This window comes from Diadema antillarum, unplaced genomic scaffold (genome assembly GCF_040938485.1).
Source record: "Diadema antillarum isolate AM-2024a unplaced genomic scaffold, OU_Dant_1.0 seq00000152_RagTag, whole genome shotgun sequence".
Taxonomy (NCBI): domain Eukaryota; kingdom Metazoa; phylum Echinodermata; class Echinoidea; order Diadematoida; family Diadematidae; genus Diadema; species Diadema antillarum.
In genome coordinates, this window is record NW_027271225.1 from 73,195 (window position 1) to 97,758 (window position 24,564).

The window sequence follows — 24,564 nt, forward strand, 5'->3', positions numbered from 1 at the left end:
TCTGTTTCATAGTCACTAGGCACAGTCATATTAACAGTAAAATACCACAGTGTATTCTGTGTGGCAATCTGTAATGCGATTCATTTAAATGCACCACAAAATACATCACAAAATACCATGGTATTCAGCTTGGGTATTCAAATAATAATTCAAATGATATAATCAAATAAAACAAGATACACAAGTGAGATTTGAGTGTGAATGATGTCAAGAAATATAAGCTCTCTGAGGTTGTACAATTAAATTATTTAAAGAAACCTGGATTTGATGACTTCCAAAATATCATGTCCTTAATTGTACTAGGTCATACCAATGCAGACCATTCCAAAGTACCCTGACAATACTCCAAACAGCTTTCCTTCCTTCCTCTGATTACAAAAAAAAAAAAAAAAACAATCAAACTGATTAATCAGTTCTTCCCCTCTAATCATCACTGGTCTACACAGGGACTCCTGGTAAAACAAACACTGCTAAATATAATCTGCCCTCAACAAAAGGAAACTCCACATTAAAAAAAAAAAGACAAAGGACAAAAAAGGTCTATTTTGGGGCAGGATATAATTTCTTACTAACTGGCAAAAATAACTGATGGGGCAGCATTGTTTGAAAACAGAATATTAGAACTTTTTATATCTGTCTAGCCTTTGTCTCATAGGCATTATTCAATATGTTTAAATGAGACTCCATTATGGGATCAGCATTAGACCACATGCATTGTACACCAGTTTACACGGGATTGGGTTGATTATACAGTAGATGAACAAACAATCTATGATGATATCCCACTTTGGTGAAAACAATGGTTGTACTCATCCTCAAAGGTCGACATTCATCATCTGACAAACAATTCTTTATCTTCTCAGGAAAACTATTTGAAGTCACACGACCGACATGGTTCCTTTACATTTGCTCCTGCGACAGTTGCTCCTATGAAATATCTGCACAAAAGTTTAAAGCCAAACATAAATTCTACCCACAAACATAACCCTAACCATAATCCTAATCCTCATGTCAAATTAAATATTAAACTCTGAATCACAACCCTAACCCTAAGTCCTTGGAGAAAATAAGACTGGAGCAATTGTTGCAGGAGCAAATGTCGTGTCATCGACTGACATACTCTGCTTCTTTTAAATAGACAAGTTGACTTAAAGAGGTCATCGAAGCCTGAAATTTGCATGAATAATGCAACCCCTCATGGCAATCATGAGAAATACATGTACTATGTACACAATATTCCACTTCCTGATGTCTTTCCTGTCAAAAAGGAAATGTTTCAAATGTTCAGAACATAGGAAAATCTGTGCTGTTTTGTAACCAAATAAAAATGTAGTACCACTGATGTGGATCAAAGTTACAAAACTGCATGTGCTGTATGAGGTGACAGCAAGACATGACAATTGCCTCCTTATGAAATACTGAAATAGTCAAATAATTCTCAATACTTTTCTGATTCCATGTACTGTTTTATTTGATAATTTCTTTCATTTCACTGAATGTCATTCAAAGCGACTCTTTCTTGGGTCAGAGTCTCCCAGACCCCACAAGTGTGGCTACACACAGCTCCAAGAAGCTGTGAATGAGAAGTGATGGGGTACTTGTCAGGTAGTGGTAGATGGATGAGGATAGATCAAAGGCATGGAGGAGGGTCTGATGTATTCCGAATCCATCTCATAAGGGTGAAGAGGTCCCCTTCACACTCCCGACATCATCTCCACCATAATTAATGCACCTAAAAATGAGGTCAGGTATCTATAGGTATTGGCAGATGGAGGGCACACCAGCCTCTCAGGGAAATTACTTTCACTGAGGCATGAAAATCTCCATGGAGACCTTTGCACTTGACTTTCCTCCACAATCCAATCACCCTAAACTGGGTCAACTTGTACTTTAAAAAGTGATCACAAGGTCACAGAAAACTAGCGGACATGTGCACACAGCCACATAGCCAAGGTCAGAAGAATATCAAAAATGCATCATCACTTCATAATGGTACAACTTCACACTCCCATGACTGCCATAGACAATTACTACAAATTGAATATTCCTGCAGCTTGAATTGCTTCAGGCATTTACTGCAGTATTAACGATGTTCCTGTATGTTTTACAATTATCAAGCTATGAAAATAACATCTGTTTAATACATGTAGAGGTGTGTTCACACTTGAAATATCATCAAGTTGGGATCAAATGTGGGTTAAGGTCATTGCCACATAATGCACAACACAAGATGAACAATAATCAGGCAGGAGCACAATGGATATGCCCCTGATGCAGAAAATCCATGTCATGTTTATCCCAGATCACTCAAACTTTGTAATGTCCCTTTACTGCTACAAGGGAGATGTCTGGTCTATCTGGCTTGATTGTAACTGGGCTTTTCTTCTGAATCTACCATGGTAACTGATCATAAAATCCTAAACTCTTGATGTGCACAGAAAAGGAGGAAGTCTCAGTAGAGTAGTCAGACGTACAAAGCAATGAAACAAGAAATATGAAATTTAACTTCAAGTTGCATATTTTCTATACATAGTGCCTATGGTCACCATAATGATAAAAAAGTAAGAATCTTCAATTTTGAACATAATATAAAATCAGTAGCTTATCCACCAATAATTCTAATTCATAAACAATTACTCCCAAATCTAGACCAAACATAATGTCAATTATGTTTCTGTTTTTAAAGCCACTTTAAAAAGGAAACTTACAAATATCTACTGTAAAACCAAAAATGCTTGCATGGATTTTAATTTCACAAATTTTGAACGAGCCAAGATTCGCAAAATTGAAATGCACGCAAAAATTTTGTCTGCACTGTATCATTGAGTGCAAGTGGCAATTTGTGAAAATTTTATGCCGCGTAAAAGGTTGTCAGGCTCCAATTCATGAAAAATTCATACTGCAAACATTTCTCGCTTTGCAATACTTGATAGTACTACTGTATTGTATCAAAACAGCAGAGTAGGAAGGATGTACTGCAAATTTGTAGAGATCATGTCAATGTCCTGCATATCAAAAGACAAGCAGGGACTGTGGACTTGATGTCTTGAGGTACAGGTGTAGCTGTGGGAAAGAGATTCCTTTTCCCAGGACTCTGACTTACAGTCAAGGCGACCCTGTCTTTACTAGGCCTACCAGCTACATGGGGGTCATGTTGTTGAGGTCATACGAGGTCATGGGGTCAGCAAATAGCTGCAGGGGGTTGGAACTGGTAGAGAGAGAGAGAGAGAGAGTGGGAGGAGAAGCTGGCAAAGATGCATGGAGAGAGAGAGAAGTTTTCTTTTCTTCATCTTCTTCCTTTTATGTCAAGATAGGGACAAACAAGACAGTGACAGAGGGGAAAAAAGAAAGAAAAGAGAGAAAGAGGAGGAGAAAAAAGAGGCAGAGAGCAGATGCAGAGATGTTGAATTTCCCACGGCATCTAAGGCCAGTTTGTTCCTCTTGGAGCAGACTCTGGGCAAAAAGAGCAGCTTTTTCAGGACAGCCATTTCATTCTGCTCATGCCTGACTAAAAGCACAGTAAAAAGCCCATGTCAAGATTCAATCTAAATATTTTGTCTACAGTAACTTGCCCTGGAACTTGTCCATCTGTAAAGTCAGTATGACAGCAAGAATACGATTGTTTGATGAAAGCTTTCAAGAATATTAAACTAACCCCACTCGGTTAGCTCTTTACCCATCAACATGACAACAACAAACTTTCTGATTATTATAGTGAGACATGACAGCAAATCTCTCTTTGATATAAAACTAGTATGCCACCTATATTTACAATGTACATTGGATTGTACTATTGAGAACTTTGTTGGGTCCATGGACAAAGGTTTTTAGGTCACACGACATGTTAAACCTTGAACATTAATCCTAATTGATATTCATCATCTCAACATGTCTTTTCAATCCAGCCACATGACAGGATATCTTGTTTGAACTGGATTTTGAAATCGCAAGAGATTTGAAAATATATTGTCACATGTCCTTCACTTGATATCAAACACAAAACTTTCCAAATCCTGTCTACCCACTCCGTATTTCCAATGCCCTCCATCTCAGGATGTAGAGGGGGTGATAGTTAATCCCCCAAATTAGCCCACAAAACCTCAACTCAAACACAAACCTCTCCCACATACACACAAACAAAAGATCGTTTTTCTCACAGTGACATGAACACAATGCACTAAATCCATAAACAAGCATTGTGAGCAGGAGAGATGCTTAACATATCTCTAACATCTCACAAGGATTGTAGTCCTTGATGATACTTAAACAAATATTTGCCACATTAGTCATCTGTGTGCATAAAAGAGTTTTATAAAACAAATATCACTAGCATCATGTCAAGATCTTGTCTCTCTGGCCAGCTCACTAGTCTGGGGACACTGATTAGAAAAAGTGCAGATGGAGCCTGTTTTTGCTCATCATAAACCTTCCCAGTGTGTCTCTGGTAAGACTGAAATCTACAATCTAGAATGCATGCAATATTTGTTTTGTGAAAATACCGTTCTTCTTAGTCATCAAAATCTTCCATGATAAGGATCAGAGAATGAGGAATGGCTATTGGAGTGGCACACATAAGAAAGGTATCATCTTACACACACTTGTACCTCGCAATAACAAGGCACAAATGCAATATATCAGACACTTTGAATGCACTCAACATTGGGCAGATTATAAAACAAATGTACGATGGAACATGCATCATTATTCTATAAAGTGAATCATTGACTGCCAATAAACTTCAAATAGAAATGTCTGCCTCTGTATGTTGCAGTGTATCATCCTACCAGCCATAGAAGCATACAGTTCTTGCTTTTAAAATGTACACTAATAAAGTATCATGGCCATGATTTCTGTAAAGAGAAAACCTACAAGTTGTACATTGTAGATGTACTTGATGGCTTTTACTAGAATTTACCTACACTTTTGTAGTATATAAATTCTGAGTGTGACTTTATTCTGTTTTACATGATATGCAATACATTCAGAGCTTATTGCTAATAGACAGTCAAATTGGGTCCACTGTATCAATGAGATTAGAGCATAAGCTGCACAACCGCACATTCAGTATACGTGAATAGACAGGCTATGTACGGAGGCGGCGACTTCAGGCATGCAGGGGCCAGTAATATATCATTCTATACTGTAGTGATTGCATCGAGTGATGTATTATTACACAGCATCAGACTTGCCAAAGATAGCACAAATGTTGTCTTTTGTGGAGTTTAGGAGTTTTGGAGCTGAAAATAGTTGTGATACATGTTATGAGTGGTGTATTTGTCACATTGCCAACACAAAGACTGCCTGATAATACCCTTTAAATGCGAAGAAGATAATAACTTAGTTTTGCCAGTTCTTCCCGTTCCCTTTCCCTTTCCCTCCCCCCCCCCCCTTTGCTGTTTTCCTCTCTCTTTTACTCTTCCTCATCATAATAGACTATTATAAAAATTTGAAATTTTGTTTTTATTACTCCACTCCAGCTGTGCAAGAAAAGATCACAGTCTAGCACAATCACATTTTCCATTCAAGCAATATTGCAGCAGATGAAGCTGATATATTTGTGCTTGTATGTTCATGTTTGTGTGTGTTGTGCTAGAGTGCATCTCCACCTGTGTAAGTAATTCCAAATGTGGACCATTCTTTGATCAGAAGTCGTTAGTTGGAAACAAGTTGGCAATACAATACTGTAGATGGCTGATGTCCTTCAGCTTTTATCTTTTCCTGGCTTTGTTCATAGCTGTGCCATATTCTGGCCACCAGTGCCATCTCAACCATTCCACGCAAGTAGAAACTCTCTCAATCTGATGATACTCTTTCTCTATTCAGCTGCAAACACAAGAGTATGAGATCCCTCCAAAATATGTCACATTATGCCAAAAGGCATGCAATATTGGATAAAATATAGCATGAGTAAATATTATACTTTTTTATTCTGCAAAGACAGCACATCATCTTTGACCCCATTATGACCACACCAAATGAATGCCAATTGTCAAAGCAATATTTCAAAGTGGTGCCTAAGGTTCTACTTTACCGTAACCAATGAAATGGCTGTCAGTTATAAGCAACTTGATCTTAACCACACACAAACACACACACACACACACACACACACAAGCAAGCAAACAAACATAATGGGTTATACAAGATCAGGAAATGAATAACAATCATTTCATAACTCCTAATATATTCCATGACTTTGACAGGCCAAACCATTATACTCTTTCCTAAATAATCACTCACACACCTACAAGAAATTTCTATGAACAGGGGCAGTGTTGGTCTTTCTTCTCTGCACTTTTCATCTACACACAGAAATGACTCAAGGGCAGAACTAGAGCAAGCCTAATTCCAACTGGAATTCAGTGCTTGAGGCGGAGCCATTAGTGCAGAGGAATATGAGAACAACCAAGAATACTTTTGTATTCTCCCCTTGCGCAGCGGAATAGAAATAAATGAATACAAATCATGTATGACCTTGGGTGCGTTCCACGCATTAAACAGCTCTACGGATGAGATTTGAAAAGATATGACAGGCCCGACATCTTCTATCAATCTAGTTTCAAAATCTAGACAAAAGCTACAAGCGGCAGACATCTAAACATTGGGGCATGCCCATAGCAAAGAACATTTGTCATTAAACTTCAAAGTCAGCCTGCACTATCCCATAGGTCTGAAGTCTAAACCTGTACCTCATTGGTACCCTTGGAAGGCCATGAGGGCAGAATGAGAAGTACTCAGAGGACCCTTCACTTCACTATCCTGGTGCTTCACTTTGCCTACCCACTGCACTTTGCATGTTATGACCCAGGCAGAGAATGCTAGGTCAGTATACAGGAGATATTTGCTTTTTTCCCCCAACACTCAACTTCTCAAGGCAGAAAAGTCATTAGTGCAATCACCAGATGCCTACTGGGTCTTGTTTGCCATGTACACTTGCAGAACATGTTCACTTGTGACATGGCTTAGACATCAAATTTTACCCACTGCTGACCACATGAAATAGCGGTTCATAAAAGTGACTATTACAATGGAACTGCCTTCAGTGACAACACACAAGTCCATTTCTAGGCATATTGCAAGCTATTCTGGCTTACAAAGTAAGTGACAGTACATGACTCCAGCTGTCACTCTGCTATGCCTTTCTACACCAATGTGGAGCAGTGTAAAAGCACGATATTGCACTCACACAATGCCTCACGAGGGAGCCCTACATCTCACATGTCATCATGCTGTACTGGGATTAGAAATATTCGGCCATATTTGTCAAGCACTCCATAAGTGAAACATTTGAATCATTTTTTGCGTGTTCCTTAAATTTGGATGGTCTGAGAGAGCTGTTAGTCTGGTTTCCATGGTGTGAATGCTACCCTGACTGTTTTAGAGTCTATTCCTCTAAAATCAACAGTCACAATTTTAGATTACATCCTCACAGTATGTCCAAACTATAACTGGTTTTATAAAATCCAATAATCTTTTGTTCCAATCTACTCGTCCCATTCTTCTTCTTTTTTTTTTCTTTTTTTTTTTTTTTTTTGGGGGGGGGGGGGGGTCAGATTCGAAGGAAATTTAAACAAAATAACAAGGGTACATGTATGTCATGTTTGATTTTTTTCCCCTCACAATGCAACAATAACCTGTGATGTTAAACAGCATTTATTTGCACAAAATTAAAGAAAAAAATCTGAAGTATTTGCCAAAACAATGCACATGCACGACTGGCTTTCTGCAAAGGAACTGCGGATGTTACATAAATAGCCTGGCCTGTCCAATTTACATTTCATGTGTGGCCACAAGGAGTAATCCAAATAGTACAAGTCACATGACAAACAAATCTTGAGTTTCTACAGCGAGGTTCTCCACTGGCAAATGCTAAAATAAATTTCAAGTAAAGTTAGAAAAATTGTGTTATTTTGATCAGCCACTTATTTATCATTACAAGATTTCTGGTTTCACAATTCTTTGCTGCACATGGTCCTTTCGACTTGTGTTAAGCCCATGCAACACCTTGAAATCTGTACAAGGTGATTTGTTTACAGACTTTACTTCCAATTTTTATGCCACAGAAATTTTCTCACCAGATCCAGCTGGTAATATCAACAGAAATGATATGACAGAATGAATATCAGTATCTGTACATTGACCTATAAATCATTTAGGTTTTGATGGTTCAATACCGGTACAGAAAATACAGTGACGCGATGGACTATTAAAGTATTTATGATGAGCGATAAAATTTTTGGTCAATCTGCCTCTTGAAAAGACTATAAAGAATAAACCTTTGTTTGCAAAGTACATATCTTTCTTTCTTTTTTATGGAAAATTGCAGGTATTCTCAAGCCATTAAGAGAGATGTGAAGTTTTTTTTGCTGGCACCCTTTCGCTTCCCTCCACTCAGAAAAAATTATAATAATACAGAGAATTTGATGATAACTTACTGTAAATGCAATATATTCAGCAAGTAAAATTTTTCAGGGTTTGGGCCTTTCTGACAATATCGCGAGTGGTTCAATTCATGATCGTGGAATATAGTAATGTAGGCTCCTACAGAGAAATGTATGCCTGCATCTTGTATTTATGTCTGAATCAGAGTTAATACTCTTGTGTGTTGTTGTTAAAGCAAATAGCACTTGACTTGGGAAATTTGTGAAAAATAAAAACCCCGCAAAGCATATGGCAGGTACAATGACTTGTACAGCAGATTCATTCCTCTTTAATAGGAAACTATGCCTTCACACTCATGAGCTACCATCAAACTCAATTCTCGAATCTGTTTGGCAGTGGACCAATGACAGCATTGAATATCTTGTCAAAACCAGAGCCATGACTACAAGTGGGCCGTGTCACTCATGAGCCAAAGTCACAAGGTGTGGATGCCAAGACAAGCATGTAATGGAACACTAGAATAGGAACACCCCACTGTGAACTGAATTACTTCCTGCCAAGAGCAATTGTATTAAATTTGGGATGGGCTGCAATTTTCTAGCCACAGTCTAGATATGAGTGTGAATGTGTCCACCATGATGAGGTCATACAATATGAAAACATGAGTCAAGGCAATGTAACTTGTATAGGATCTGTGTATGCCTCATTCAAAAAAAAAAAAAAGGATATGGAAATTCAGTGCATTAATGACATAAAAATACTAATATTCGAACAGGACTTTGTTTTTGTTGTTCGCTGTAATAATATTGTATGTATTAAAGCATTCATGCTTCAACCATTTCTCAGTCCCAATTATTTTTACCTAAAAGCTTAAACACAATTACTACCATACACTGTCAATCATATCCCATTTCAAATATAATGTCTAATTTTCTTTCAATTATCTCTATGGACAACCTGCTTATCATGGGTCGCACATGTACAATTTGTATCAGTACAATCACCCCCATATGCAGCCTGTCTATCTCATCTTACCCTACATTACTTCAATTTCACAATAGATTGGACTACACAACAGATAACCTTACCATGTCATTGGTGGACACTGCAGCCTTGAATTTATTTGCATGTCTAATTGAGCACCTCCCAGCTCCTCACATAGCCCAGCCTGAGCTGGCCGGCGAGTCAGCCAGGCATGGCCACAAGGCAATTATCGTCGATGACAATTGAATTAAAACCAGCTCAATCTACAGTATGTGGGTGCGCACTTTTGTTTATACGTGAATTACTGAAGGCCCTGGCACTAACATCCATACACAGCACTGCTACTGATACGTGACATGTTTTCTACTCTACTGCACCATCTATGATGGTCAACACACGATGAGAAGCCTGTATTATAGGCAGAGTACATTGTAACATTAATGTGACAAACGTATGAATATAAATGTTCCCTAAAGACCCAGCTGAATCTTTCTGGAGCAATCCAGGTTTTACACTTATGTAACTAACAATGATTGCATCCATTTATTATACACTGTTCAGTTTGGGTACACTGTTTTTATGTTAATATTTCAGCCAAAACTGGGGGCTTCAGTACGCCTAGGCAATAATTGATTTTAATCAACATACAGACTGCTGCAATGCACCTGACCCATTGCATTTTAAACCCAATGAATCATCTTTTTTCCTATTTTTGAAGGCCCCCCCCCCCCCTTACGGCCTACATCAGTTATAGTTTTTTAAAACAAAATAGGTCTACAGACTAGAATTCTTAAAAATGAATACAGAGCCCAGTGCCAAGGTAAGGGCACAAAGAAGCAAATACTGCAATTTGTCGTGCAGAGCATGGAATCAAACAGCAAACATCATGTCACAGCCTGTCCCACCAGTCTACATCAACCTTGCCATGGGCGTCAGAAATAGAAACATCAATGAATTAGATTACACTAGCATGGTCGTCATCGCCCTCAGCCCGTGACCTCAGACTTCAAGAGGTAAGGTCACAGTCAAGTCCAGCATCAACATCTTAATGATAGGCTCTTTGCCAGCAGTTAACTAGCAATTCTCAATCATCTCCATCTTCCCTCCATGGAGAAAACACACACATCCCCATTGCATCCAATTCCTCTGCTAAAAAACAAATTGCTACAAACATCTGGCACAGCACTACATGCACTTTGCAGTTGAAGAGAATGTCTCTTCTATGCCTAATTGCCTAATGGATGCCTAACATGGGCCTTCCATCTTCGTCGATGGCATACACCCATCAGACTGAGTGAGTGGGGCGAACCATCCGTGACTATGCGTGCACTTCACCGACTCCTGGTAAGTACTAGAAAAACATCTTCCCCCTGTTTCTACCCTTTTATGGTAGAAACGAAGTGAAGTCTACTGTCTTGAACATAGGAACAGAGGGATGTGTGACTAGATCCCTGTAACCCCTGCTTCCAAATGATTAATGGTGGACTGGATGGTTACATGTCTTAGCACACTGCAAACCTTTCTAAAGAGTAGCTTTGAGATGCAACAACTTAACATAACAGCCATTTCACAACTCTTTCCTATGCTAGCAACAAATGTTCTGAAGAGGCTGAGGTACTTTCCGAACAGCACGTACACCACACGTAGGCTTAAAGTTGTTTGCTGCAAATTTTGTAGTGCCACCATCAAAACATAATTCAAGCATACATAACGAAGAGCTTTGCATTTAATGGGCAAACCTACAATGCAGGATATGGGGGTCTGGAGTTTTTCATCACTGCTCATTTGGGTATATATTCACTTCAATTTGCTGGTGATAAAGCTAATTCCTCTTGATTTAGAAGAGTATAGTGTGCATGAATGCATATTACAAACAATTGCAAAATGCAGAAATATGGTCATCTTCCGTATCAACTGTAAATGGGAAAGAGATCTAAATCTTCTGTACACAGCTGTTTTTCTTACTCCCATGCATCACAACAATTTGCGTTAACAGTACATTCCTTCAAAGACTGATGCCTTTAGAGGCACTTAACACTATTACATTTTAATACAAAGGAAGTCAAGGAATGTTCCTTAATTTCTATTCCATCCCCTGGAGGTCTTGCAGCATTTCCGTCACACAAACAAGCGGAGCTGAGAGTGCATTGCATTTACCCAAATGATTCTCTAAAGGCTGAATTTACATCATTGTACTGTGTACTCTCTCTTCTAGTCTGAAATCCCCTATAGTAGTGGGGTCTTCAATAGTTTGGAGCATCCAAGAGCATTTCACTGTCATAACACCTCTGGCATCTTTTGGGGCAAATTATGAATAAACTACGCACAACAATATAACTGCCGTACTTCTAATAATCCTTGTTATCATTATCACCATCTTTACTACTGCTGTTATGGTCTTCATTAAAATCATCTTCATCCATACCATTATCATTCCCATTGTCATCTTTACTGTTTACTGTTAAATATTTTCAGCATCATAATCTTAATATGTTCAATGGAAATAGGAAATTATATCTTTCTTCCAGCCATGTATTCATTTGATTTTTGTTGTTTACGCACACATACACACACACACACACATACACACACACACACACTCACTATTGCTGTACATCCAATAAACACAAAGTGAGAACAGATCCTGTCTCAGGCTCGATATGAGTTCACTTTCATCTGGGAAATGAAAATGGCACGACACGCTACACAAACCATCTTCTCTTCTCCCATGAGACCCGACTGCTTGATTGAAGGAAAGTCTGGTTTTCACACCTACACTAGCTAACCTTAGGCTGCCTCTCCAGCCTTTTTCCTCCCCTTCCAATCCTCTGGATCCTACAATAATGTTTATCCTGCAGTATAAACTCATAGGCTGCACCATATCTGCATACCAGTATGGGACACCCTGCAGCAGACATAAATTAAATTTCAATTTCAAAGTTAGGCATACTCTGTGTATTCTATAGTTTGTCTTCAACCACAAGCTCTGGAAGAGGATAAAAAGGCAAGATCCACAATCTGGGGGGTGTTTCATGAAACTTTTTGTCGGTGATTTACACCGACAACTGTTAAAAGCTACTGAAATCCTTGCGTCTGATTGGCTGATAGCAAATTTGTCGGTGAAAACCTCCGACGAACTCGTTGATGAAACGCCCCCCTTGTGTTTTTGACTTTTTTTTTCGTCTAAGAAGACAAAAAGGTGAAATAAAGATCGTGTTCTCTCCACCACTTGGGTTGGGTTGTGGGATGTCATCTTCTGGACTTCCCAACATCCTAGAAGATACAATCTTATCTCACCTTCTTGGATCCTAGAAGTGAAGGAGACAAGTTTTCTTAGACCCAAGATCTTATATTATGCCTTTTTGTCTTCTCTGACCCGAGAAGTGAAGAAGACAAGATCTTGGATCTTTCCTTCTCACCTATTTTAAGATCTGAAAAGGTTGAGAAGACAAGGAATTATAAATCTTGTCTCCTCAGTGGCACTTGTATGCTTCCTTAATGACTTCCATGGGTGCTGGTATAAGTTTACATTAATAATGTTCAAAATAAAAAGGCTACCACTCTTTCAAAATGTTTCTCATTTTTGCATTCTGATCACAATATTTGCACCACAGCTGGGAACATACAATAAATACTGAACAGGATATCCTTCCCCCACTGAGGTACCATGACCAATGATGATCATTGCTTATTACACATCAACTCACTTTTGACTTGCTTCTTCAGTTCTTTTACAGGGTCCAGCCAATTCTGTAACAGGAAAACAAACAGGTTATGGTAGCAATTTTATATCTACACAATCATGCCACAAACCTTCACAAAAGCCAAAATATATTATCTGACCAATTTCAAGTATCAGCCAGATACAATGTATTTCTTGATCAAATTGTTATTGATATAAGTAAGGAATTAATTTTTCGAGAAGTACTGTGTATGGCCCTTGCCCACTTAGACAAGTGGAAAATCTTCTGTAATGTCATTTAAACATGATACATTGTATCTGTCTTTATAGTGTAATGGACATTTTGAAATTGTTTTCAGTGCCTATTATTCTAGACAGTATGACCAAGCAGGAATACTGCTATTTGCACTTGATGATAATTATTACACTTGTATCATTAGAATGTTTAGACCTTCTGTTCAATATCTCACACAATATTTTGCTTGTGAGGACTACCCACTACAAGGTATAAGGCTGGGGCCCAGCACTATAAGAAGTCGTCCCACTCTTCGTCAATAATTGCCCAATACGAGAAACTAGCCATGCATCAAGGATGAACACAGCAGTCATCCCTTATCACAGGAAATCGCAATGAATTTTTGACAGCACTCCACAGGGCTGTACAGAGAGAAGTAATCTTCCGTGAGCAAACCCTGCTTGGGTCATTAAAAGAAATCATGTGCATCCCTCCTCGCCGTCTTGACAGATCATTCTGAGATGGCTTGTTTTGCACAAGACCTGCTGCTATATTTGGCACAGAGAGATTGCTCGATTCACCACTTGCACTACTGAACAACTGAGGTTCTCCTATCCCTCTACACATTATATGCTCAGGGATTGACTGTAAAAAAAAAAAAAAAATCCCCATTCAAATTGAGATTAGCTGCAACCCCACAAGATATCTACCTATCCGATTATTACTTTTATTCTTTAGATTAGCCCCTTTAAAGAGCCCTCTTTAGACCATGCCTAGTTGAAGATGAAAATGTGCTAACATTTTAAATTTATAGGCCTACCCATACTGAGTTTAAGAAAGTAAAGTTCAAGCCCTCTTCCTCATACTATCTTTCTGTCTCTGTGAATGAAGGTAAGAAGACTGCTTCATTACACAATAACTACAGCACATTTAACCCCTTCAGTGCTAGGGGCTTTGAAGAGTGTGTACAATCCTATAGGGTTTCGTTGCAACTGATTGACAAATTGCACTACTCTGCGGTACCTATAAGGTTTTTCTGTATCAATTGGCACTCAAACCATATCAAGGGTTGACTTCGGGAACTCTGAGACTTCACTGAACATTTCTTGAGAAGATTATGGAAAATGAAAATGATATCACTTACCCTGGAATCTTGTGAATCTCTAAACGTAAGGCCGAAATAATCTTTCTCCACTAAATCCAAGTGGTTGCAAACAAGGTCCAGCAGTTGCTCCCCTTTGGCACGTTTCTGTATAAAATAGAGGCAAAAAGAACAACATGTTGGAATGCCAGTACAGCTTGAAGAGTCATTGGAATACGCTTTGTAAGCCTCTACCTGAATCTACTTAATGCTCAATACATGTACAGCTGCCTCAAGCAGCCTTGTGCTGGCCACAAACAGCTGGCCCAAAGCCCCTTTGAAATGTAACAGTGACCCGTAACAGTGACATCATACATGTGCCATCATTGCGAAAGTTATCAATGCAAATGACTGCAATCAGAGAACACTTCTACAACCAAACCGGTAGCATATAAAGACTTTGACACACAAGCCGGCTGAACAGTGCCAGTGCAGCAGAAATTATGCATTTCTGTGCGTGAACCAAGAAAAGATATGTTAATTTTGGGAAAAGAGGTTTATAACTAGGCCTTTCTCTTGCACTCTCGGTATAGTCTTATCATCGCCTGTCCCTTTCTTTCTTTCTTTTTTCTGTAACACTGTGGTCTGTACAGCCCTATTTCACATCACAAACTGAAGCTACAAGTGTACCTGTATGGACACCAAGAAGAACGAGGTCTGAGTCCTTGCCTTTCTTTTCTACACAACTCTATAATGTCTCGTACGATGCAGTTGCACTACACTGTGCGATAATATCGAGGCAAGTCCCACCTCACTTCTACCCACACTAATAAATATCATGTAGAAAACAAGAATGTACAGAATATGGATGACAGAGTTTGTCGTATAGAGTCTGACAAGTCATTTTCTACCTTTTCTCCTAATCACTGCCTGAACAGGGTTATGTCACTCTGTTCGCCTTGTCATCAATCATACATGTGTAGCTAATCCTTCCAGGTAGTTTCAAACACCTGAATCAGTTTTTCATGCGTGTAACAGGAAAGCCTTAAACAGTGACAATCAATGCAAAATTAATGTTTCAGATTATCATTGATAAGTTTGCATAGAAAACATATAACAACTGATATCTTACAAACATCCAAGGCCAACATAACACATGTAAAATTGAACACATGGAACCATGATCATTTTCGCACCACAGTGCAATCAATGTGAAAATTACCTACGGGAATTATCTACACTTAAACCATCAAATGTCTGGACAGCATACAGTAGATACATCAGACCAGTTCCAACTCTTGATTAGTCACACTGGCACCACAACCATGGCATCTTTCCATAATTTGATTCACACACCACCACCGTCTCAATTATGACATTAATATCTCATGCAGGAAATAATATGATATGATATGCATGAACACTTAGCCTCCTAATAATAGTATTTAAAGACACTGCGAGGAAACTTTGTGTTGCTTGAAGAGAGGAAATTTGCTCCACATCAACTCAAAATAAACACAAGGCAATAATGAACAAACAGGTGGAATAGTCTGTGTATTTTACAATGAGTCTCTACACAATCTCAGGCGATGGAAACGAACCACATTGTAGATGCATGAAATGAGTTGGATATGAGTCCCTTTTCACTCTTTCTCTTCATGTTTGAAGCTCTAATAAACTGTATGGTTCAAATCTTTATAGAGGCATCTACCTTCTAATAGGCAAGATTCATTTAATATTGGATAAAGGGGACATGGAAAGCACACAAATCAGTTACTTCTATTATAATGTAATCAAAGTCACACCAATAGAATAAAAGAAAATGATGCACTGGTCTCGCTGAGTGATCTAATGTCACATTCTCAGACACAACAAGGAGGCCATCTTGGTCATGTGACTGTTATGTCACAAAGGCTGCCATCATTGATCACATGATCTTTAAACGGTCAGGCGATCTTAACTACATGAGATTCTAAAGTGAATCGATGAGGAAGAGTTTAGAGCTGGATGAGATCAAGTGGGTCTAGAGTTATACGAAATATGTTCTGGGTGCCAGTTTGTAATATATGCGGTTGACTAGCCAAGAGCTCAGTTATCTCTCTCACACATGCAATAAAAGTCACAGCCACATGTTGGGGGGGGGGGGGGTGCTGTAGTATGAGAAGGACCTTCTGTGATGCATACGATGCAAACCCAGATACCAATCATATCTCATGGCAGTCTTCAATGATGTCACCATCTGGACTGGTATAGCAGGATCTGTAGTATAAAATGACTGTGTCTGCATGCTGAGGTGCCTACCAGACTACAGACCCATGACTGACCCTGTACTCTGTGATATTTATAAAAATGTATTGTCCCTTCTCTCTTTATTTTCACGTATCATATTCACATCTTGCAGATTCACCTGTTTCCTAGTAATCAACCACTCCCTAGATCCTATCGGCATTAGCTGAAGTCTATAATAGATCCTTTTGTGAACCTTGATGTCTATGAAGTGCTGTCATATAAAGCCAATACACAATGTGTAATAGCTATATTAATTACTTTCTTATTACAGCAATCATTTACACAGTCCCCTTTATACACACCTACATGTATTAATGAGCACAATAAAGACTACCTGTTCCTACATTGTATACTAGCAAGCTGCCCTGGAACATTTGTATAGTAGGCGATTTTCAAGACCGTTTAATAGGTTGGACACTACTGATGCTGTACATAATTAATTTAGACTTAAGTTTTGATTAATGTGTGTAAGTGGTTCAATTTTGATCCAGCCACAGCTACACTTTGTAACACTACAGCAGACCTGTATAATGAGTGGTATGGTATGTCTCCTTTATAGAATTTTTTCAACCCTTCCCATTCTACACCTGGGTCAATGCGATGTCACTGACTGCTCCTGTTGCACAATTTGTATCACATGCTAGATGATACTTTTCTCTTGATAAAACAAAACAATCTAACTGCTGTACAATTGAATGGGATGCATCTGCTTCTTACACAATCACTTCATCTATTGTATACAAGGCCCTTCATTTATACTTTGATGGGTTTGAAGAAGCTCAATGATCTTGACCTTGGGTCAATGATTGACCTGTAGTTCTGCCTGCACAGGTGTTCTTTCCAATCTCTAGAGCTCTATATATTTCACAAAATAACACTGGATTATCACCTACCAGCAATGATGGTATTTAGGGCCAGAGAATGACATTTTAGCTATGCATTTTGTAGACCTTTCACCTTGACAGCTTTGATCTTTCAACTTTCAATCATCATTTCAGGCAACTGATTGCTTTAATAATTCATTTTTATAAGTTTTTAAACATGTAATATTACTAATGGACATTCCTAGCTGAACTAAAGATAAAGTGCAGTAACTTCTGACCTTGACCTATATCCAACTGTCATGATCTTGAGCACCTTTTACCTACACCAAAATTATGAGATGTGGGATGGACACACAGATAGACCGACAACCCAACAATGTCATGCCTCTAGCACCCTTCAATGCGGAGGCATTTCAGACAATGATATAAAAAGCTTGAAATTGCAAGCATACACTTATGTTGCACCCTCCTTGAATACACAGATCATAATGTACAGAGAATAAACATTGGCAGCACTGTACAAGGAGACAGCAAACATATGTACAATGTAGCAGTCCTAATCCTCCCACAAACAGACTTCGCTTTTATTGAAGCGACTCCCACATGTCTCTGTTTGAAGTCACAAAAGCAAAGTCTAGGATTATGTCTCAACAATTTGTATTCCATTTGAAGTGTCTTTTCAGGTTACAATGTGAATATACAATATAACATTTCTCTATAGCTAGTAGACTGCACCTAACCTTTTACATTATGTACAATGTATGTGCTCCCATGCCTGGATATTCCCCTGCACTTCGCATACATTAGGAATGATATAGAAGATGTCACCTTTGCCCCATACATGACATATTTTGTCTCAATTATTATATCTGAACAATTTGTATTCCATTTGAAGTGTCTACGCAGGTTAGTATGTGAATGTAAAATTTCTCTATAGCTAGTATAAACTGCACCTAACTTTTTATGTGCTCTCCGTGCCTGGATATTCCCACTTCACATACATTTAATAGCATTGATGATATAAAAGATGTGACCCTTGCCCCATACATGACATATTCTGTCTCAATGAACATGATCACATGGATGTAATGTTCTGACAAGGATGTAATGTTCTGACTGGGATGTAATGTTCTGACAAGGACCAAAGAAGAGGGGGGAGGGATAATGGAATAGTTAATTGAGCAACGAAAAAAGAAGAAAAAAGGGAGGGACGGTCAGTCTTGGAATAGCAAAGTTGGCTTGTTGGCTTTCCTGGTTTTAATAGATGTACTGTAATAAAAAGGGAATAAAAGCACTGGAGGAACCACACAACAGTACTCTGCATTTGAACCTTATAGTACAAACAAGCTATGTGCCAGGGAGGTCTCAAACATACAGTGGGAAAGATTTTCATTTACAATCAATGAAAGACGCAGTGAAACAGAGTCACGAATCCAGTCCCAAAATTGGACTACCAATCAGATTGGTCAATAGAACCAGATGATTTCTTCAATAAGATTTTGTGATTTGAAATGATCTATATCATATCATTTCAAAAACAAAGATTATGAAATGTGTGCATGTTATTATCTTCTACAGTCAGATGTGAGACAACACTACATGATGAATCAACAGCACATTAAATATCATGGGATCAAACACTCTCCATATTTGGTGAAAATCAGTTTGGCTGCCGTTTTCACTTTAATAAAATGTTTTCTTGCAAGCACAACTAAAAATCATTGCAGATAAGTATCTGTCAGCAATTATTAGCATCTCAATAGGGGAAAACAGCTGATTGTAATGTTACCTTTTTTATTACATTAAATAAATTCATTATGAGGATTCTTTTTTCATTTTCCTTTCTTTGTACAGTATGTTCTTTTGATAGCCACATTCTACACAGATTTATGTCTGCTGACACATGTAAAAACTTACAGTACATGTATTCTCTATAAAGAACATAAAAATCAAATTACTATTTATACAACAGAATCTAGTAAGGACTAACAATTCTCAGCCAAAAGCAATTAAAATTTGCTCCTAATGTCCTTTTTGAACTTGCAACATGGTTCTCATTGTGAACACACTATGGTACTGAAGAATCAAACCATGTGATTTTAACAACATTAACAAATGGGTATCAGGGGAGCCACTGGAGAAACGTACATTGTAGCACATATTCTGATTTCTCATCATTCTATCAAGATCAATATTATGTTCAATGAGCCATGAAGTGTACCGTCTGAGACACACAATAGAACTATCACACCTCATGCTACCAATTCATTAACATAACACTGGTATGGTTCCACACCAGAGTCCAGCCATTCAAGCATCAACCCACTCAGAAAATTTGCTCAGTATCTGAATAAACTCCACAGCCTCACCTCCACAAAATGCACACGTTTACACTAACACTGAAGAAAAAAAATTGGGGGCTATCATTACTTAAAGCCTGTAACGAGTTTTGCAACAAGAAACAATGAAACAATTGAGAGTGTTATCTATACATGTATGGAATGAAGGGGAATCATTATCATACATAGTTATATCAGAATAGAACAAGTGAAACACCTCGTTGGACCTTTACTACAACCAGAAGAACATCTCACAAACATTTTACATTTGAAAGATTATAACCATAAATGTACATGTACAAGGCAACTTAACATACAGTAACTACTCCTGTGACAATCAGTCAAACTTTGCGGAAATTCAAATGATGTATTAAGTGTAACAAGATATCCAAATCAACTAATAATGAAAAACAAAAAATGACAGACTTGCATGGGCATATTAAAACTATCACAGCAATGAAAAAGTAGTTAAAATAGAACAAAAGCAAACTGGCAAATTAGAAACTACAAACTAAACTATCTTAACTGTATCTCTGTAATTGAGTATAATTCCTTGGAAGCATTTTATATCCAGCAAAAACAGTTTTCCCAGTCCAAGCATTCCCGCAATAGTAATTAGATTTCTACATCCCTATATATTTGTAGAAGAATTGGTTGTTCCTTCTGATCTAAGTCTACTTGACTACTCAGACATCCTACATGTACCTTGTACACCCTAATTCATAGAACCTGATTTAACCATGACTACTCAAATTTAGGCTTCTCTAATTCAGTACACATAATTTCTGAAAGCCACCAAATCCACTTTATTCTATTCAAAGTATTAAAGTAATCAGATCTGTACGTAACAAGAGAATGTGAATGTCTATTGTCTAGATTGTTTCTGTTTCATATGATAGGACGGAAGATGGCTCAGATAAAGTTCTGACTTATTTCCTGAAATTAATATTCATCCCATTCAAGTGACACAATGACACTGGTCTCAATGCTGATGGTCGAGTTTTAATTAGTAGGCTCTAAACTGCTAATCAGTTCATTTTGTCATATTAAGGACTTCCTACATGTAAATCTAATTTAGTGTACCACAGGAATGACAATGGATGAGATATCATGAACTTGCAAACAAGTCATATGCTTTATTTTTGTTGTTCTTTTTATTCAGCATCTACATTTTGTTACCTTTAATTCATATGCAACACCAATGAAGTTTAAGAAATACTTCATTATAAAGAATTTTCTTCACTAAATTTTCCTTCAACAGAAGCTGTCCATAAGTCATACATCGATTACTACACTCATTGTATCACTGTATGACTGTATGATTTTTTTTTTATGTATTTAAGGCATGTACTGATATGAAACACAGCTAGACATGGCTAAACTATGATCTGTACCTTTAATTGTTCAATGAGATCACAATTCTGGTCATAAAAGTGACCTGCTGTCTGGAAAAGTGTGAGAATTGTACTGGTTGTACAAATATACATCATTTTACTGGTAGTTCCTGTACATGATTTAAGCAGCAGCCCATTATTCCGTCACGTGAAGCCCTCTTTGGACAAACTCTGAAACTTTAACTGCTCAAACTGAAAGGAGAATGACCCTTCACAAAAAGTCTTGTATCTTTGGATAAATTAGAAACAAACTATTTACAGTATCACCACTTGAAACATGAAATAACTTTAAAAACACAAAACACTTGCATATATATCAAACAATTTTATTTTAAAATACTTTATATATACATACATGTATCTTCATGAGGAGCCGAGAACATGCTGTCCCATACATGTATGTCCATTGTGTATTCACCCACATTACTGGGGTTTCCACATCAGATAATACACATTGTACATCACTGTCATTTTATCTGTCTTTTATTCCGAGAACTCTCAGGCTGTCATGTTTGTTGATTTATTAATACCCACACTATCATCATTCTTTGAAAACTAGTTTGTTTCACTCCAGCTTCTTTCGTGATACCTTGATTTCACCATTTTCCCCAAACAGGGAATTTTGGCTGTGACTGTGGCTCTGTATGATGTGCAATATTTCTAAGTTTCTAACCACACAATGATATATCATCCATAGTCCGCATGCCAGATAGTCAAAAGCAACCCCCCCAAAAAAATTTGAAGTTGGGCAAGCAAAGCACCAAAGCACTTGCCCAGTGGGTGAACTATTATCTTTTAATAATCCAGTGCTCTGTGATCATCAGGGCAAGAGACAGCCTGAGCATCTCGATGAAGTCACTATTCGGGTCAATCACTGCTGTCAGGACTGCTAGGAATGCATCTAGTGAGTGGTCACATTCAATTTGAGCCAGGAAGAGTTTCACCTCATGCTCAGTCCAGCATGTGTGTAATTCAATTTTCCTGGAGCCCTCAGCAGGGCACAAAAACTCACCTCAATGTCACATTGGTATTCCGTTTCATCCAATAAGATGACTGTGACGGTCTGAAGTCTGCCCCTTTGTGTGTGAGCTTTACGTGGAGAGCTGGGAGGGGGCGAAGACTGCGAGTGGGGCGGGGCTTGGCGGTTACTAGGCATCGTGTCAGGTACGGAGTCACTTCTCCTCTAGACAGGGAGAGGAAAAGATACTGATGAGACCAAACAAAACTAAACTGTCATCATGTAAAATAGTTATCAAGGATAACTATTCCTAGACATCCTCAAAGACGAAATCGCCAGAATGCTCCTCATAGCACACAACTTCACTGCAAGTACATACAATAGGCTTGGGTAGGCCTAAACATCAGAATTAAGTTTTTAAGAGTAAATATCACTTTCCTTTTATATCACAAGTGTGAATTTATAAACAATTACAAAAATATTTTAGGATGCATGTAAACAGAGATTAAACATGCTAGTCCCACACATAAACATCTGTGTTGTTACTCTTCTGGCATTCAGTGCATTGTCTAATTATTCATGTTTCCATAGCCTACCCATTACCACCATCAAGAAGTTCAGTAATACTCAAGTCTTGCTTGTAAAGTAAACCTTATTGCATAAAACCCAAATTCTACATTCTACTATATTCAAGGGACAAAGATAAGTATGTGTTGTTTAGAAAAATGTACATCTTTTAATAGTTTGTCTGTAAAACATTACAGTCAGATTTGTGTGATCATTTTGCTCCATAACCAAGGATATTTTTTTTCAATATCAAAGAAATAATCTACTAGCTTTTAGTCCTTGTATTTTCTTCAGAAAATATTATCAAATTAATTTAATACTAAGCCATGCAAATGTGTCTTACATGAATTAATGTCTACTGCTTCTGAAGACAACAGGATTTTTCTCCCATCTCGTGCCAAACTCGGTGATAGGCCCAAGATGTTATGTGATTTTCTTCTAAAACATACAGTACACCTTATACACTGCATATTTAAATATAACTGTTTGGGCGTATAGATCTGTAGTGCCAGTTGAATATGCGCTGTTTACTGTGTGTTTTATATAATAACATTTTAAAATCTACAATTCGCTTACCTCGGTTTCTCCTGGGTCGGGTTCGTTATAGCCCCCTCCGTCACCCGTTTCACTCATGGTAATTTAGATCACCTGTGTGACAAAAGGGGAAATGGAGAAAGCAAAATATATGATGAGAAAATATCACTTTATTTTTCTAATTTTTTTTTTTACAACCAACACAATATTTAAAACATTTGCATAAAAAACTGTTACACATATCATACAAATCTTGTACTGCCAAAGAATATAAAATTAATGCAGTTTTATGCAATTTTCTGGCATTTCTGAAAAACTGGTTTTAGACCATTAGGATCAAGATTTGTATTCATAACACCCCTCTGGCAAAATGAAACTTTTTCTGCACATTCATGCACTGCATAATGAATCGGTACACAGTCATCATATGTACAGATCATGTTTGACTAACAAACACACACACCACCTACTCGTACAGTGTATACAGCAGAATGGCTGAACGAAACAGCAACTAAAATGGAAATCAAAGTGTGGTGAACTAAAAGAAAAAAACGACAAGAAACTCCTCATGCAACGAGTGAAAATTGTACAAACTGTATGTCCCTCGCTTGCCAGTTGCAGTGGAATCCCTATGCATTCATTATAGATGTACGGATTTGTATGTGTATTCATCCCGAGCCCTGTGTATCATCTCTAGTATTCTTCGGGATGCATGCCCTCACTCAACTATCGAAGTCATCATCCTATATCTTGGTATGATGTGTGGAGCAGCGTGCTATAAATGTGTCACCACCAAGATGATGCGACTATTGATCGCAGAGGGAGAAAACACACTCTGTGTGTACTCGCATGGCTAAACCAGTACATGTATTTATAGCACAGAACAGGTAACTTCCACTTGGATGGCTAGAATGCATTTTACAACTGGCAGGGGAGATGCATTCTTGTCCTACCAACTTGAGCGTTGAAGCTTTTTATCAGATTACATTTTACGATCCAGATTTTGGACTGCATGCTCAGTACACAAATACATGTATTTGTACAATCGATACATACTACCATTATTACTGTGCATTCTTTGCATGTAAAACATTACTTAAATGCATTGAAGACTGTTTTGCAGAGTGAATTCTATAGGATAATACACACTATTGTACATCTGATTCTGGAAAATCACTTTATAGTATTCAATGGAAAATGTGCATTGCTACAGAAAAATCATTCATCACTGCAGAATGTCAGTGTCAACATTTTCTGCTAGACTGCCATTGTAACCATTAGCTGAATACAAGTAT

The 24,564-nt window shown here is 37.9% G+C and overlaps 1 protein-coding gene across 9 annotated transcripts in view; it reads right to left on the reverse strand.

Moving 5' to 3' along the window:
* Positions 1 to 24,564, reverse strand: part of LOC139727805 (protein 4.1-like) — a 154,677-nt gene that overhangs the window by 56,455 nt on the left and 73,658 nt on the right. For all 9 annotated transcript variants that reach the window (XM_071638779.1, XM_071638777.1, XM_071638778.1 and 6 more), the window contains 4 exons: positions 23,312 to 23,383; positions 22,223 to 22,393; positions 14,428 to 14,532; positions 13,074 to 13,116 (listed from right to left, as the gene is read on the reverse strand). In XM_071638779.1, coding sequence (XP_071494880.1) covers positions 13,074 to 13,116; positions 14,428 to 14,532; positions 22,223 to 22,393; positions 23,312 to 23,368 — 376 coding nt within the window. In that variant the 5' untranslated portion in view covers positions 23,369 to 23,383. The remainder of the gene's footprint in view (positions 1 to 13,073; positions 13,117 to 14,427; positions 14,533 to 22,222; positions 22,394 to 23,311; positions 23,384 to 24,564) is intronic.